General features: G+C 38.2%; 1 protein-coding gene across 29 annotated transcripts in view; it reads left to right on the forward strand.

Moving 5' to 3' along the window:
• The window catches only part of TCF4 (transcription factor 4), a 334,112-nt gene extending 327,300 nt beyond the window's left edge, over positions 1–6,812 (forward strand). For all 29 annotated transcript variants that reach the window (XM_014570220.3, XM_075932639.1, XM_014570224.3 and 26 more), the window contains 2 exons: positions 2,083–2,223; positions 2,515–6,812. In XM_014570220.3, the coding sequence (XP_014425706.1) occupies positions 2,083–2,219 (137 nt within the window). In that variant the 3' untranslated portion in view covers positions 2,220–2,223; positions 2,515–6,812. The remainder of the gene's footprint in view (positions 1–2,082; positions 2,224–2,514) is intronic.
• Positions 6,813–17,342: the final 10,530 nt, after the last annotated feature.

Below are 17,342 nucleotides of genomic sequence, written 5' to 3' on the forward strand. Positions count from 1 at the left end.
TCTGCCAGTTCTCTCGTGTAACCCAGCAGCATTAAGCTCCACTAGTTCTCAAAAATCATTGCAAGCTGTTGTCAATACCGATAAAAACTAACTTTTATGTGCAAAGGCATGTATAATAGCACAAGAATAATTCCTCAATTTAATCATAGCTTACAGTTCTTAGAAAAATTCTCTTTTTTGCTTTCCATCAGATTTGGAATTTTTGGCTTTGGAATGCATAAAGTGTAATATCAGTAGCCTGCTTTTCGTCCCTCTCCTTTTTTGGCTGATCAGAGTTGCAAGGCTGTGTGAGAGTACATGAAATGAAAAAATAGTGAATGAACCCTTTGACGCTGTCTATGCCAAAGCTGTTGCAGCTAAACACTAATACATTTACAGCAGGAAAATTCTGATTCCCAGGACTTGGGGGCAAAAATAATTAGTAATTTCCCATTTTTTTAACCTGGAAAAATACTTCCAAAATTAAATGTACAGTATCACCCACAATGTGCCATGTGGAGAAATCTTATCTTAAAATGCTCACTGTTGCCTAAAAGAAGACAAATCAGTGAATCTGTAAATGTCCAGCTGCCAAAAAATGTTGCCACATTTTCTTAAATTCCTCTAGCTCTTTAGTTATGTTTTGAGATTAACCAGACCTGTTTAACACACAGCACCCATCTATAATACTCGATGATACAGAGATTATTCTAAAAATGCACTCAAGCCCACAGCTCTTGCATCTGGCATCTGATCCAGGTTTTGTACCTTAAGTTTAAGGGTTAAAGATTCTAGTTCAGCATGTTATGGAGACAGATTCTGATCTGAATCATGCGAATAGAGACTTAGTTCACTAATTTAGAGCACATCTACAGTTTACAGAAGGTCAACACTGCCACAGTCGATCTTCTGGGGTTCAAGTTAGTGGGTGTAGTATAGGCTAACTAGATCAAACTCAAAGGGTGCTTCCGTCGGCATTGGTACTCCTACTCCTTGTAAGAAGTAAGGGAAGCCGACGGGAGTGTTTGCTTCCATCAGCCTGCCACTGTGTGGACAGTGATTTAAGATTAGTTGACTCTAGCTACATAATTTATGTATCTGGAGCTGCATATCTTACTTCGACCTTCCTATGTAGTGTAGATCAGGCCTTAGTGTTTGGGCGTGCATGGATCTAGGGTTCCAATTCAAAATTCTGGTTCTAGTCCTATTTTCCATTTTTTAAATTATCTTTTGAAAATCTAACCCTAGTCACAAAATGAAGAAGACATTTTAGTCTTTGACATGCATTCCTGATATTCCCAATATTCAAATTTCGAGTTACTTAGGAAGATCCAAGATTTAGGGTACCCCCTTGGTTAGACCTGGGCAAAATACGTCCCACAGGCTGCATCCAGCCTGCCAATCCACTGGATCCGGCTCATAGAGGCAACAGGGAGCCCCAGGAAGGTTCCTCTGCTTGCCCCACAGCCCTGCATGCCATGCAGAAACGTGGCTGCTGGGCTCTGTTTCTGTTTCAAAACTGGAGGGGAGGGGGGAAAGCTTCAGGAGCTGCCCACGCCCCCGCCCCCCCACACACACACAATTCCACTGGCTGTTTTCTGGCCAGAAACCAGCAAATGGGAGTTGCTTGTTTGAAAAACAGGCAGCCAAGAAGAACCACGGCCCCTCTCCTTAGCTCAGATATTCACTGAAGCACATGGCCAGGTAAGAAAGAGGGCAGTCCTCAACCACTTTCCAAAATCTTGGAGTGCCTTCCTCCCCTATCAAAAATTATTGCCCACCTCTGCCCTTGGTCATTGCATAAACATGAAGGTATTTGCAAAGCTTACGTACTGAGTTGCACTGCTTAAAACATCTAAAGTGGTCATGCCTATATCACAAATGCTACCCTGTAAATTTCTGTATCTTGAAAGGAATCTCGTAATGACAAATACTTCATATGGGGAAAAAAATCAAAGTTCAGTTGTGAAATGCACTCCAGAGTATACTGAAAATCTATAAGAAATAACTGATAAATTAATTGTTAGATGCAAATTCAGGAAACAAATCAGTTTGATGTAAAACTTGTCATATTTGAAATGACCTTTTGCTTCAATTCAACAGAAAGGAATCTCAACCCTAAAGCAGCATGTCTGAAAAGAAGAGAAGAAGAGAAAGTGTCTTCAGACCCCCCTCCACTTTCCTTGGCAGGACCCCACCCTGGGATGGGCGATGCATCCAATCATATGGGACAGATGTAAAAAGGCAAGTTCATTTTCAGCAGTGACCAAAGCACAATGAATACACAAGAAATTCTTCAAAAGACACCGAAAACAGAGTCATTCAGTAGAATCTGGGCCAGCTTGGGGATGGGGTTGCATATGTGCCAATACAAATGGAATTTGGCTCATCCTTTTAAAATTTACCTAAATTTAATCATCTTGCACCTGCACTTAGATTTCCAAGACAATATTCAAATAATTTGTTCAAAGAAGATAAAGTTAAAGATAAGGATAAATACCTGACTGATTTTTTTTTTTTTTACTTCTTTCACAGGTCCAAGTTGCCACATTTCTTCATTTAAACAAGAGACCACTTCTTTAACAGCTGTATTATCTTAATCCCACATAAACACTTCTCCTTAACCCCTTTTTTGTAATATAAGACAAGTCTGAGTAGTTAAGAATCACAGACGCAAGAGATTTCAGCATTCCCAATTACTAAACAAAAAACAAAGTGCAACTTGAGGGACAACTCTCTTTAACATATCATTCAGAATGTTTAAAGCAGTATGTTACGAGCTGTAAATGCACAGCCTAGAGACTGAATGGCAATCTTCTCCACACTGTGGGACAATGCATTTGTGCCTAAACTTCTTTTGGAAAAAAAAATATAATTAATTTGTAAGTCTGAAAAAAATATTTAATTTAAAATTGTAAACTTGCAATAATGAAAAAGTGTACTTCTGAAGAAAAAAATGAACGTTTTTGTTGGTGTGCTAGACAGCTAGTGTTTATACTTACTGGATATTAAAAGGGAAGCTTTGCTGCCCAGATATTTACAAAACCAGCAAACGTCCTAATGAAAACTGAAGTGATGACATTAGCCATTCCTTAGGGTAGGAGGAACAGATGGATCTTATAGACCTATGACAAATATATATATATAAATATATATATAAATATATATTAAAAATTTAGTGAATATGGTAAGCTTTTGTTCATTTGTTTCAGACTTTTTTGCTCCTGTAAAAAAATAGTACTGATTAACTTTTTTAAAAAGATTTTACTGTAAATAAGGATTTTTTGGTCTTATTTCTGTCCTTCCCCCCTGTTTTTGTTATTGTAACCTGTAGTGCCAACTCTGTCTCTGGAGGGTAGTGCAGGCTGAAATGCTGACCCTGGCGTTGCTTCTCATTCATAAGTAGGTAGAGAGTTGTTTCTCCAGTCTTTTAGGAACACAGGACTTTAAAGTCTCATCATGTGTAGATATTACAGGCTGCATTACTGCGACGTGGCAAAATGCGTTTGTCTGAATCGTAATGTTGCTCTTGTTGACCCTATTCTGGGATTTTCAGAGGTACAAGGTTAGAATGCTACAATGTTACCACTGTGCCTTCCAATGTTTATATCATCAGAAACATTACATAATCAAAGTGGCTGTGATTTAACAAACCGATTAAAGTGTTATCTATGTGTGTAGCCTAAATAGTGTGCAGTGAGGCGTTTCTGAATACATGGTCAGATTTTTTTGGGGGAGGGTGGGGAAACATCAATTGGAAAAATTGCAAGCAGTGTGACAGATTTGATTGACTTTCTTTGTTCATTCTTTTCTTGTTTTCAAGTGGATTACTTAAATGTAGACCACTTGCTGCCTCCTCCTTCATTTGCAAAATGCCAATATTCAGTCATCATGCAACATTATAACAAGCCTTATGAGTCCTAAAGCATTACGTTGCACTTTCTTTAGGAGGGGGTGGGTGGGTAGTACAGTATTTCTCTGGCCAGTATGAATGAAGTTTTTACTTAACATATTTAATAGTAACATAGATCAAACTATGGCACAGCAACTAATCAGACAACTAGCTTTGAAGTCTGGGCACAACTGAACCAACTTCCATAGTGAATCTTATAATGATTGACTTTGGTGTACAGTAAAATTAACAGATAGTGCTCCTAGTTAAGTATTTGTCAGCATCCTTTTGTCTCCAAATCTAGTTTCTATTTTTACAGCCACACAAACCTGGCATGTATTTTAAATAAAATCTCTCTGTTCAAGTAGATTTTCCACCTTTCAGCACTGAGTAAATGCCATAAATCCATCAAAACGGTCTAAATGTTCCATCTGTTCTCCTGTTTTGCCAGTTATATAGTAATGAAAAATACATTTGTAAATTTTATGCAACAAATGGCAAACGTATCATTATTTTGAAATTGTGTATGTAAAAGTTATATTTTTACATGTAGACTCTTGTTATTATGTGTTTTAATACATTGTATCAGTTTTTTGTTTAAAAACAATCTGTGTGGTTGAAAAAAGTCTCATTTAAATGAAATAGTGAGATACAAGAATCTGAATTTTATGTTTGTTTCTGAAAACGTAAAGAACAAATATGATAGTTAACATGTGATCACCTTCTACATACCCATAAACATTTTGATTAGCTGTGTGTGTTGAAACCTGTAAATATGTTCAATAGTGGTAAAACTTAAAATGCTTTGATTTGTTTATAAGTTTCTCAAATGTGGAGGTGGATTACATCATTAGGTATACACAGTAGAGCAGCAACCACAAGGTTTAAGTCAGAATTACAAATGAATATTACTTTAAAAACTGTGGACTTTTAACAGACCTGGTTTATATGAAAATGAGTGTGATAAAAATTAATCTCACTCATTAATGATAACTGTGCTTTTGTATGCTGGTATCTTTAAGGTTTCTCTTTATCAGTATCATATGCATTGATGTCCTCTGTGATATAAAGAATGAAACAACAAATGAACTAACAATTGCAGGAACATTATAACCCAGAAAATCATATTTTTAATCTGTATATGTACACATCATGTTTAGGGAACTGAAAATAGCCCTTGACTATTGGGAAATTTTAAGAGTTTTGTTTCTTATAACTATTATCAGAAAAAATGCATTATAAATCTAAACTTATGTTTAATTTTGAAAAAGCTGAACAAAAATAAATGTTTGCCTTATTGACATTTTTAACAAATATTAGTGTAGGGGTTTCCTTGTATTTTTTCACTTATAATTGTGATTAAGTAGAAGTCTGTACCAGTCAATAAGGTAATGATTTTATAACAGACTTCCCTTTTAGAAATAAAATATCTTGTGAAAGGTAAACCTTTATCCAGACTTTGTTTAACAATGTGGATGCCTCAATGCTACTCGGATTCTGGATAGGCTGAGATTTTTTTGAAAAAAATGAAAGGCAAGTGTGTAGTGTTTGATCCTTTTTTCCCCCTTTTCATTATTTCCCATCCCAAGGGAAGAATTACTGTCCCATGCTAGATTTGTTATAGGTATTTAGCTGATGATACTAAGATTGCAGAAGGCTGCGTAATGCAGGATAATATACCTAGCTTACAATCGTTTAAGAAACACTATCTACATAGCAGCTTTTTACTAAATGATCCACCTCCACATTCAAGTAATTTATGACTATGCTGAATAGGGAATCTTCATCTAGAACTTTTTAACCATTTGTCTTCTGTGTAGCTGCAAGGAACACTAACGTTTATACAACTGTCAGTCCTACCAGTGATGCAACTTGTACTGATTCAGTCTTCCGATTTTTTGGGGGTGGGATGGGTGGGAGAAGATGGGAAGTCAGGGAGAGGAAAGTTTCATCTTTGTATCCACCAGGCAGAATCTGATCTGTGTCAAGAAGTGAACTATACAGTATATTGCCAGGAATGAAGATATTTTGGCGGAAACAAGCACAAAAAAATGAGAATTAGTCCACTGGTCGACTGGGGGAGGGGAGGTGGAATATGATTAATTCCAACACATGGGGCACCATGGCCTTTTGGGGCCTATCTTTTTGTTTTGTTTATGTTTTGTTTGTTTTTTAAAGACATGTTCTTTCTCATGGGACTTGAAGTTGATTCATATTTGTGCAGTGCTGGTTTGACCATACTCATTTCAAGTATTATAGACTTATGTAATGGTGAAAATATATGAACTGTGGCCTTTTTCATTCTTGTTACTTGTGATGCAATTAAGTGAAGATAAGAAAAAAACAGCAGAGATTTACCATGTATCAGTGCCTGGCTTTTTGTTATAAAGCTTCGTTTGTCTAGTGCTCTTTTTGCTATAAAATAGACTGTAGTACACCCTAGTAGGAAAAAAAACCCTAAATTTAAAAATAAAAAATATATTTGGCTTATTTTTCACAGGAGCAATCCTTTTATACCATGAATATTATGGAAAAAATTGTCAGATTCTGAATATTTCTTCTTTGTAGATTTTTGGAATCATTCTGAGTAAAAGTTTGTTACTTTATTTTACTATTTAAAAGATGTTATTTTACCATGTGTTACTGAGATGAAACTGTATGGTAGCTTTTTTCTTTTAGTTGTAGGTCGCAACGGGGAAAATTTTGCGACTGTTCACATAGCTACAGCAGTAAAAACAAAACAACAAAAAAATGGGAAAAAATGAAAAAAGGGAAAAAGATTTTTAAAAAAAGATAAACAGTTACACCTTGTTTTCAATGTGTGGCTGAGTGCCTCGATTTTTTCATGTTTTTGGTGTATTTCTGATTTGTAGAAGTGTCCAAACAGGTTGTGTGCTGGGTTCCTTCAAGAACATTAAAAAAAAAATACAAAAAAAAAAAACACAGCTTGGTGTAGGCCATTACCTGTTTCTCATCTGTAGTTATTCGATGCCGTCATGTACATGACCGTTCTGTAGCAATAAATGTGCCATTTTTATAAACTGTTTCTGACACTTTTGTTTCATTTCATTTTGCATTATCCATACCCATGGGTGCTGCAGGAAGTGATATTGATGATCAGTAGGTGGCACTATTTCCTCTGAGTAAACCAATGGCATTATGTTGACATTGGTCGCATTGCAGATATTATGTTTCAGGTGAGACTAAAAACTGAGCTCTCGACCCTCTAATTATTAAAGCTCCCATAGAATTTTGTTTTGGTAAAAGTAAAAGGTGTTCACTTTCACTCGGGCCTTCTTGCCAAATTCCATCATGGATCATTTCAATTTGCTTACTTAGAGTGCCCTATTATTATAATAGAAATCAGTGTTTTTTATTTGTGACCTGAATTGTTGTGTTGTGATGCTACGCACTGTAAACGAATTTAAGCATTTCAACATAGACGGCTGCACTTTAGTGTAATTTTAAATCTGTTGGTAATATTTGTAAAGCACTTCCAGGTCCTCTTGGATGAAAATGCTATATAAATATAAGATCATTTTCACTCTCATTATCATATAGCTCTGATTCTATTCTGTAAGTTCAACATCTGTATTTCACCTTAAAATTATTTCAGCCATTGAAAGAGTACTAAGCACATGTTATAACAAGGATGACATGTCATAAAAATTGTATTGGAACACATGGAAACAAAAACCAAAACCAAAGCAAAATGCTTAAAGCAGTAACCCATTGGAAAAATACATTGATTTTGTTAAATCTGAAACTATGCATTTGAAGAAATATAAACTGTACTAGTGCTTTGATATGCTGCAGATTGCCATGTCCAGTCAGTTTTCACCTTACAAGGTCAGTATTTCAGCTTTTCGGCAGAACCTTCTCTGCTATGTTTTCGCTGTTAGAGCTGAGTTAAGGCCTCAGATGAATGATCATTACAAGTTGAATATTGTAAACCAGAATCACTATTTCATTGTATTAACATTCTTGTTGGCCTATTGGATCTTATCAAGCCAGATGTGTACCATGGTTTTCCAACTTGTACATACTATTTGCATCACATATTATAAAAGGAAAATTGTACAGATTAAAATGATTGTTGCATAAAGCACTGTAAGTGATATTTTTGTAGAATAGACATTGACGGTCTTTTGGAGAAACTAGAGATTCTGGTTGTACACAACATTTATATAACATACACATGAACTTCCATTGCAGATTGTCACATAGGATTTGTTCATCCTATACAGTTGGTAAATCCACGATCTTTTTTCAGCTCTCATTCACTTCTGTAGTATTGCTAAAGTGATGTAACAATTGCAATATTTTCATCCAGAGGAAAATGTTACAAAGCCAGTTCATTAATGGCCCTCTAGAATAAAACATTGGTGTGTGTGTGTAAATATTTTAATATGTCATGAAAATTCCAAAGAATCTGGATAACACCTTTTAATCTTACAGTAAGAATATACCAATCCAAAACATATGTATGTTTAAAAAACAACAAAATAGAACTGCAATTATTTAGTCTTTTATAATTTGACGAGACTAAACAAGGCAAAATGAGTGCTCACATATTTGTCATTAATTTTGGTATAGCCATTATAATAGGTTTCGTAACTGTGGTACATTAACTTTGGACACTAGCCCTTTAAGTAGAAAGTTTTCTCCTTGACAGATATTAAAATGATTAGAAGTACCTTCTAGAGGTAGATTTTGTAACTCAATCTGGTCTGTTGAGATTAGAGATAAAGGGAAGGAGAGCATAGAAATATTCCTGCAATACTGTATATATCTCTTGCAAAGGTGTTGTTCCTAACTGGCTTTCATGTAAGTGTGTGGGATCTCAAGACTCCTGAGGATCAGGAAAACTCTCGCTCTTTCTCTTCACTCTTCAGGTGATCTGAAGAAGAGCTCTGTGTAACTCAAAAACATAACTCTTTCACCAACTGAATTTGTTGCTATTACCACAAACATCTGGTCACTCTGAAGATAAATATGTTTGATGAGAGGATTCTGTTGTGTGTGAGAAGTTTATTCCTGGAAAGTTAAGTCAGAGAGATGGGATCTGCATTGCATTTCTGAATGTGGCAAAGGGGGCAGACATTTTTATTTTATCTAGCGATGAGTTTCAGGCAATTGGCAGTGACATAATCTCTGTAACCTGTGTTGGAGAACAATCTACTTACCGCTTTCTGGGCTAGATGTACTTTGGGACATTAGACTTTACTCCTGGGTATAAGAAATCATGGCAGATCACTTGTATTCACTAGCAATACCTGGCTCTAATATAACACTTTTATCCATAGAAATCAAACCACATTTCCAGGATATAAATATATTTATCCTCATTTTATATACAAGGAAACAAATGGTGAGTTAAGTGACTTACCAAAGGTCATTTGGAAAGAGCCCAGGTCGTCTGATTCCCAGCCAAGTGCTAGCCTCACTAGACCACACTGCCTCCTCCTAGTTTTAGTACATTTTTAGGAACTTTACTAAGGCATCAAGGTTTAAACATGTTACAATGAGCAATAACTGAATTCCTATTTACAAAGAGGGAGAGGGATCTCAGTAATACAAGACCTTTTATATTATGCCTTGTCATGGCTATTTTTTTCTATGAAAAGTAGAGACTCCACATTCCTTTTAAAACAGAAGGCAAGAGTTAAAAGGGATTAAGAGCATTTTTGGATCCCCTTTATAGGTATAAATATTGTACAAACTAAGAAATCCCCAGTATTCTATGGGATGACTAGTATTCTATGGGTGTAGGAAAGGAGTTAAGGAAAATGTTAGCTGTTGGGCTAACCAATTTAGCCATGAGATGTTTACATTCTTAGTTATGGTATGTCTTACCTCATACGTCTGTTGCCACTTCTTTTGCCTCCCCCCAAAGTTATTTTGAGGATTGCGGTGGTCGCTGTCATCGAACCACACCGGTCTCTATTGAAAGATGTCGGTCTTGTTTTACTAGTTGTTTTGGGCTGAGGGGGACAAACTTGATTTTCAGTCCAGTAGAGGAGTTAAATAAGATGTTTTGGTACAGCAGTAGCAGTTGGGATGAGGAAGAAGACCATGGCGAGTTGGAGTACCGTGTCTTGCTTCAGCTTAGGTTTTTTTTTTATAGTTTAGTTTATAACAACAGCGATTGCAAGCGTTGCAACAGCAAGCAGTGTATATACAAAAAGTTCATGGTGGTTTTCTGTATCCACACCAGTGTTGGGAGGGATACATCGCACTGGAGCACTGTTCGGGGCTATTGCCTCAGTATCCTGTAATAAAACAAGTTTGCTGGTCTTGGATACAATCCAAGCCTCAGTAATGGTTATTGGTGTTAGCCCAGCATCTGCAGTGGTCTAGACTCCTTTTTCCTTGTAGGAGTGCAGTACGTGGGTTTGCGTTCCTAATCTGGGGTGTTTGATTACTACAGTGTTTCCAGGTGCATAATTAGAATTTTTAAGTGGTACAGTGGGGCTAGGAGAGGTTCTCCTTGTAGGGAAAAATTCCTTACTGATCGGACTGCCTGTAGGGGTCTGCCGATTGTTTAATCTTTGCACTACAGTATTTAATCTGTTTTCCTATTTGCCATCTGTGGGCCGTTGGGTTTTCATGGATTTTTTACTTCCCCACTTCTATGGGTAGGCACGGGGGAGATGGGGACTCACTACCGTAAGGGCTGGGTGGTCAAAGCTATCCTATTCTTTAATACTGGCCTTCTAGTTCTATTAATTAATAATCTAATTAGTCTCTGGTTCAAATATTTGGTTAGATCTAGTGAAGTGGACACAGAGCTGGACAGATCTTTCAAACTATCCAGGATTAATCGGTTGGCTTTGCTGGTATCTAGGCCTCCACGGGCACTGGATATTACTGCATCTACCAGCCTGGATTTTATACAATTTCTGGGCTATAACGTAAGTGTTGCTGACAGAGTTTCCAGGCCTAAACTAATCTGCGATGTTATTTGCTAAGTTCCGTTGTTGCCTAATTAGGCACTTGCCAATTTGATTAGCCAGTCTAGCACACAGCTGGTCTATACCAGTGTGGAACATTACCAAGGTAAGGACCAGTGACAGTTGTCCTGGTTCTGGGACAGGGGTCTGTTCAGGGCAAGATGCACAATTGGGAGGCTTTATTTTGTCCTCAAGGTCCTGGTTAATAATATTTAAATGAGAGCAAGTTAGCAATGGCTATTGTTTAACAAATGACAGCCATGCCTCAGGGGTTACCTTTGTTTGGGCTTTAAGTGGTAAGCCCCAGTAGGAGTTAGTAGGTCTAACTTCAGTGACCTAATGTCAGTGTTTAGCTTCTTTCTTACAATATTCCATACAAACTTTAACTCAGAGGACTGTGTATTCTTTGTCCTTGTAGTGTTCATGTTGTTACAATAAACAAAATAATTCTGTGTGAATGAGGGGTGGCCCAAGGCCGTGTATTCCTCATTGCTATTAGCGTGTATTTGTTTTATGTATGTGACTTGAAGGAGGTTACGTTGACTAGAGTCACTGTTTTTCTTATAGGACCAAGCATGGTTCACAGATGTTTAATTGATAACCTATGCAATTCTATAATTCTTGAGGCCTTTTAAGGCATCAGGCACCAATGAGTAGCAGGGCAAGTACCTGTTATTGCAATGGTGAGGTTACTAGTTTTTTTCATTGTTGTGGGCATCTTTACTTAAATATGCTGATGTCCCACTTGCCCGTGTTGTTTCTTAAAAATTTCTTATTATCTCTGGCGCTCTAGAGCTATTAAAGCAAAACCAATCCGGTGGGGGAGAGGGCTGGTACCTTACTCCCAGTCCTTCTGTTTACGTGATGCACTCTTTGCTTCTTTCCAGTTTCTTCTTTATTTACCCGTGGAGACACTGTTAACATTCTCCTAGCCTAAACAATTACTAAACTATTATCCTTTCACAGAATTTTAAAGTTGCTAATTGATTGGGCCCAATTATTAATTTTGTTGGTTTAAATTAATGCTTCTGCTTTACTTAAATTATCCTTTCATTAAAAAAAACAATTTTCTATACACAACAACATTTGCAATACGTATCACAATTAAGATATACAAGACAAACTTGGACAAAACACAAACTTATTTTATCATAACACAGAACCGTGGTTTTTATTGTTGTTGTTGTTTCTTCAGCTGGCACCAGTGCTTTCTGATGATCTGAAAGACAAGAAAACATCTTTACCCTCGTTGGGGTGTCTCATTATAACTTAAAATACTGCCTAAGATCTGTTAGGGATACCAGTTACAGCTAGTTCCTTACCACTTCCATGTGCGAGTGAGTTGCAACTTTTCGAGAACAAGGGCGCTTTATCGGTACTCGTGACCTTCTACTCCTCGAATTACTTTAGAGTTGCTAGCCCTTCCCAACAGTGGCATGCCTCAGTTTTCCTCTTGTACCACAGATTAGGCTTAATGTGTGAGGCTATAATGCTTTTCCTTAGCACAAGGCGTTGGTTGACCAGTTACTGTTCCTGCAAGCAAAAAGCTTTTATTTTTCTGAAAAGAATCATATGTACAATGTTACAGGCTTACTTATGAGGGACAGTTGGTTTCACACCTCTTCAGAACAGACAGGCAGTCTGTACCCACTACAACTTTGGATCTGAGAGCAAGCCAAAAGTGTTATCAACTTAGCCTTGAATAGAGACACAGTGAAGTTTCAGAGTTTGGATTCTTAAAACAATAACTTATTTTCTTAGAGAGCAAATTTAACTTTAAAAGTTGAATGCAACACAAGCACTAACTAATTTGTGCATTGTCTGTTTGCAATTTTAAGCAAGAGGACATTATCCAAAACAAAATAAAACTAGTTCATCTGAAACCCACAAAATAGAGTTACAATATATAGAGCTCATTCTTTTATGCAGTTAACCAATTAAGTTTCACTAGAATCCTTAATTTTCTTTTTGCAGATTTAACAAAAGTGTACATAGCCAAATGTTTACATTTGATTGTTTCTTTGCCTAGATGGTTTGCACAGTGCTTAAGAAAGAGACTGCAAAGAAACAAGGTGTCATTTTTAAAGCAGGTTTCCCTTTACATATTACAACAATCACTTAATTCCTTTCACACTCCCACGGAGTTCACTTTTTACTTTCACATTTCTTTAAATTACTTGCTTTTTCTTTCTTATGATACATCCTAATTCCCGCTAAATGATTTTTCCTAATGACACAGGTTTGTTCACTATCAATTTGGTAAGGAGGGTGGGCTTTCCAATTAGACCCACACACACCTCCTGATTCCTTTCAATAAGTAAATCTGACTGTTCATTATTGCAGTCAGCTATTACTAACTTTAAAGTTCACAGTATAGGGTTTTCATAACATCCATGCTGCAGCAGAGTTTGTGGTGTAAATAGAGTGCTCATCTTTGGACAGTCATTTTCTTTTGGGCTATTCCCGGTGGCAACTCCTTTCCCTCCAATATGGGCTTAATGATTGGGAGAGCAGTGTGAAGTCTTATGGCTTGAGCTTGGGTTAGCTCCTCTGTTTCTCTTAGTGCTGTGTAGGCTGCCAAAAGCACTTTTTATAAAGCGTGTAATTTGACTGTGACCCCTGCTATAACTTCGAGCCAAATTGTATGGGGCGGCAGAGTACAGTTTCTCCTTCTTGCCATAAGGCATAGGACATACCTGTGTTTTCCACAGTGAGGTACAAATAAAATGGGGCATTAGGGTGAATTGGACCCATAGACTGATAAGTGTGTATCTCGTTATTAGCTGTCTCAGAGCTTCCTCGTGGGTGGGGGCTCATTCCCATCGAGCATGCTTCCTGAGCAAATTATACGGGGAGTAGGTACGAATTAAGATTTCCCGTTTTTTCAAATCTTTAATTAGTTCGCAGAGAGACCGGAGACATAGCTTCGGCTGGAATGCTGTACTGTTTTATCTTGGTTACAGTGGAAGGCGGGAGAGTGGGGGCTTGAGCTAGCAAAGTTTTAAAGCCAGCTCCAAAAGCTTATTTGTTTTCTATTAATTACTTTTTTCTTTCCCTCTCTAGCCTTAGGAGGAGCCGTTCCTGTAGGTGCTCCATGTCCTTATTTAGGGTTCGCACCCGGGTATCCAGGTTCTGGCATTGCTCCCAGAGTTCGTATCTCTCTCTCTGCACTCTGATAAGCTCTGTTTCTAACTTCCAGTAGCTAGTACAGGCTGCTTGCCACACACCCTTTAACAGCCAGATGCAAGCATCTTTCCCTAACATCTCTTTATCCCATTTAGGGTTGCCCCATCCCTCTTGGGCAAACTCTTTCTCTATACAGCTAAAATCCATGTCCAGCATGACAGGCTTCATGCTGCTGTATTTGAACCAATAACACAATCCTGCCAACTACGCCAATTCTGTCAGCCAACAGTTAGGGCAGTGTGTGTGTGTGTTTTCGAGAAAAGGTTTAACGTCCGTGTCTTTACTGCTAGGACCGGAGTCCCGTCGCAGAGGGTGGCCAGCAGGCCAACAGACGCCTTTTTATATAGGAAGAGCTTATTACACTTTAGATTTTAGCTACTAGAACACAGGATTCCTTCGCAGCGGGAAGCCTGGGAAAGGCTGAAAGGTGCCCTAACAGATCTGTCACCTGGGAGTGACACAGATCCAAATGCCCAAGCTCTTTCTATGCCTGTTTTTTTAATGACTGGCTGAAGTTCTTTTAAATTGTGCTTGGTTCTGTTACAGCAACTGAAGGAGTCAGGTTAAAGCTTAAACAGTTACAGGTTTATTAAAGAAGCTTATAAATCATATGGTTACAATGGCTATTGCTCTATTTCTTAAATGCTAGCAAATATATATATATATATATATATATAGATCTTAAAAATGGTTACAGGAAAAAGGTAAAGATAGAAAATAGAAATAATGGTACCAAGTGCCAACTTAATCTTTAAAGAGCTCTAACACTATGTATATATATACTTAAACAAAGGACTACATCCAGGTACAATTTTTACTCCATTCTGTGCCTCTCGACTCCAGCATGTCAGGCCAGGGCCGGTCTCTCAATTCCTAGGAAAGACGAATACGAGGCGGGCGTCCTCTCTGGAACCTCGGGAGATCAAACACCTAACCTGACCAGCAGATAGATGGTAGATTGACACTCAGAGAAAATGTGCTGCTGGACCCATCTATATACCCCTGGGGGCCCGTATCCTCTTTCTTATCTAAGATGCCGAATTGTACTGGTCTGTTTTGTGGCGCCAGTTCTTACAAGCAAGTTTCAAGTTAATTTACACTTGCAAGAGAGATAACTAAACTGTGTGTACTAGACATTTTTTTACTGGGCGAGAGATTCCTCCCCCCACGGACGGCTGTGTGTTCGTATCAATATGGGTTAAGTCAAGGACACTCCTTGGCAGCCTCTTGGTCAGCAATTGGCATATCTCTGTTTACAGCCATTCACGGTCACACAGCCTGGGCCTTCTGCTCTGTATGCCCTGTATGCTCCAGGCAAGCAAAAATGGATGTTACAGGCTGTCTGGCTACAAGACCCCACACTCCCACCTCCTGCCCTGAGCCTGCTACTGCAGTCCAAACCACTTGGCCCCAGTCTGGAGACCTCTCTTGAACCGCAAATGCCTCAGCCCATGCCCCCAGTCAGAGCCTTCATGTCTCTACCGTATCAAATCTCCTGCCTCCTACACTCTGAACCCCTGATTTTTGGCTGCACCCTGGAGCCTAGGGGGCCCCACAAAATCTAATAGCCCCCAATAGAGTTAATCCAGCCCTGCTTGGAATTTCAAAAAGCTAAACTGAATTAAGACCACTTTAATTTTGAATGATGGTGATCACACGGGGCTTAATGCTATTTAACTAATCCTCTTCAAATTCACACGTTAGTTAATTCATATTAATTTTCTTGGTTGTCCCAGTAGAGACAAGCCTTTCGTTCCTTATAACAAGGGCCTTTATTTATTTAATAATCACATTTTCTATTAGGATAGGAAATGCAGTTGTTCTGATCATTAGATACTCTTGCTGGCAGTGCATTAATAGAACCACTGATTAAATAGCATGAACTCTCCTTGAATGGGAGGCATAAATCTCCAGAACTGGAATCCTTAGCGCAGCATGAATTTATTTAAAACCAGACTCCCTATGTTTTAGGTCAGGTTAAGTTAGTTAGCCTACCATACCTGTTTCCAAGAGACTAGGGCCATGCTTCTCCAAGGCCTTAGCCCAGGTGCAATCATTAGTCATCTGTGAAAAAGGATTCAGATCTGGTGGCATTTTACATCCACTGTGTACTGACTATGTATATATGTAAATGCATCTCCATGGCACAGGGCAGTGAAATACCAGGCACCTCAGAAATAGGAGTCCTGGAACAGATTGAGGAAGGCATCTTTTTTTTTTTAATGTTTCAGCAGATTAATTCCACACCATAAGACATTTATTAGTCTATCACGGAGTGCATTTTGTGGAGAAAGACACTACACTATTTACTTCCAGCTCAGAGCGAGAGAGAAGAAAAAAATTAGGACTTATAACTGCTGTGTCCTGTTTTTGATTTTAGGCCATTCAAAAACTACCAGTGAACACTGACTTTCATTACAGCTCCCTGGGAACAAGAAGAGAGTATTCTGTTTGAGACTCCAGGCTTAGAAAAGTGACTTCAGGTTAGGATAGGCACACAGACAATACCACCCCACCTCCAATACAGCTGTCTATTCTGTAGTTGGAAAACAGGTTCCACCGTTTCACCGATATTCTTGCTGTTTACATCAGGAATATAAAGATGAATTGAGTTATTGATCATCCATCCTGCATGAGAAGACAATGAGCCTCCTGCACCACTCAGCAATTGCTCTGGAAGACAACCAACCTGGAACCTTGTTAAACAGGTGCTGGTATAATTATAGCAGCCGCAGACATTTTTCTCTTATAAGTAGCTCCCCACCTCAATAGGGCAGTCTTCTCAGTGTATATTAGCAGCAGGAGCTAGACCTTGGAAATATAAGAGTCCCAACATGACTCCCCTAAGATAGACATTTCTTTGAACATTCAGTGTCTTTCCGAATTGTCAGCATATTCTCATGGGTCGGTGAATGCTATGAAATTGAGTGACAGCTTGTTACTCTAAAAGCAAGTCATTCAGGGGTTCAGCCAAGCAGAGTATGAGATAATGGTCATTTTATATTGCTGAGTATAACAAATATTACTGAATCACAGATTCTTCAAAAGCTGTGAATGTTACTTCCATCTTCAGTAGCTGAGCTAGCTAGCGTTAAAGGTGCAATGCTCTAATATTATCTAGCATTGTTAGGAATTTGTGTGTGCAAATTTAAAATGCGCAAACACAAAATATGTGCACACAAATGTTGCTGACACAATATTCTCGTAATCTGGCCCCACAATAATTACTGAAAAAACTTAACCTCAGTGTTACATGTGGATACTCAGCTGTATCTCTGTTTAAAATGCATGGTGCATAGCTGCCATAGCAACATATGGGATGGCTACTGGGT

The sequence above is a fragment of the Pelodiscus sinensis genome, chromosome 6 (assembly GCF_049634645.1).
Source record: "Pelodiscus sinensis isolate JC-2024 chromosome 6, ASM4963464v1, whole genome shotgun sequence".
NCBI lineage: Eukaryota > Metazoa > Chordata > Testudines > Trionychidae > Pelodiscus > Pelodiscus sinensis.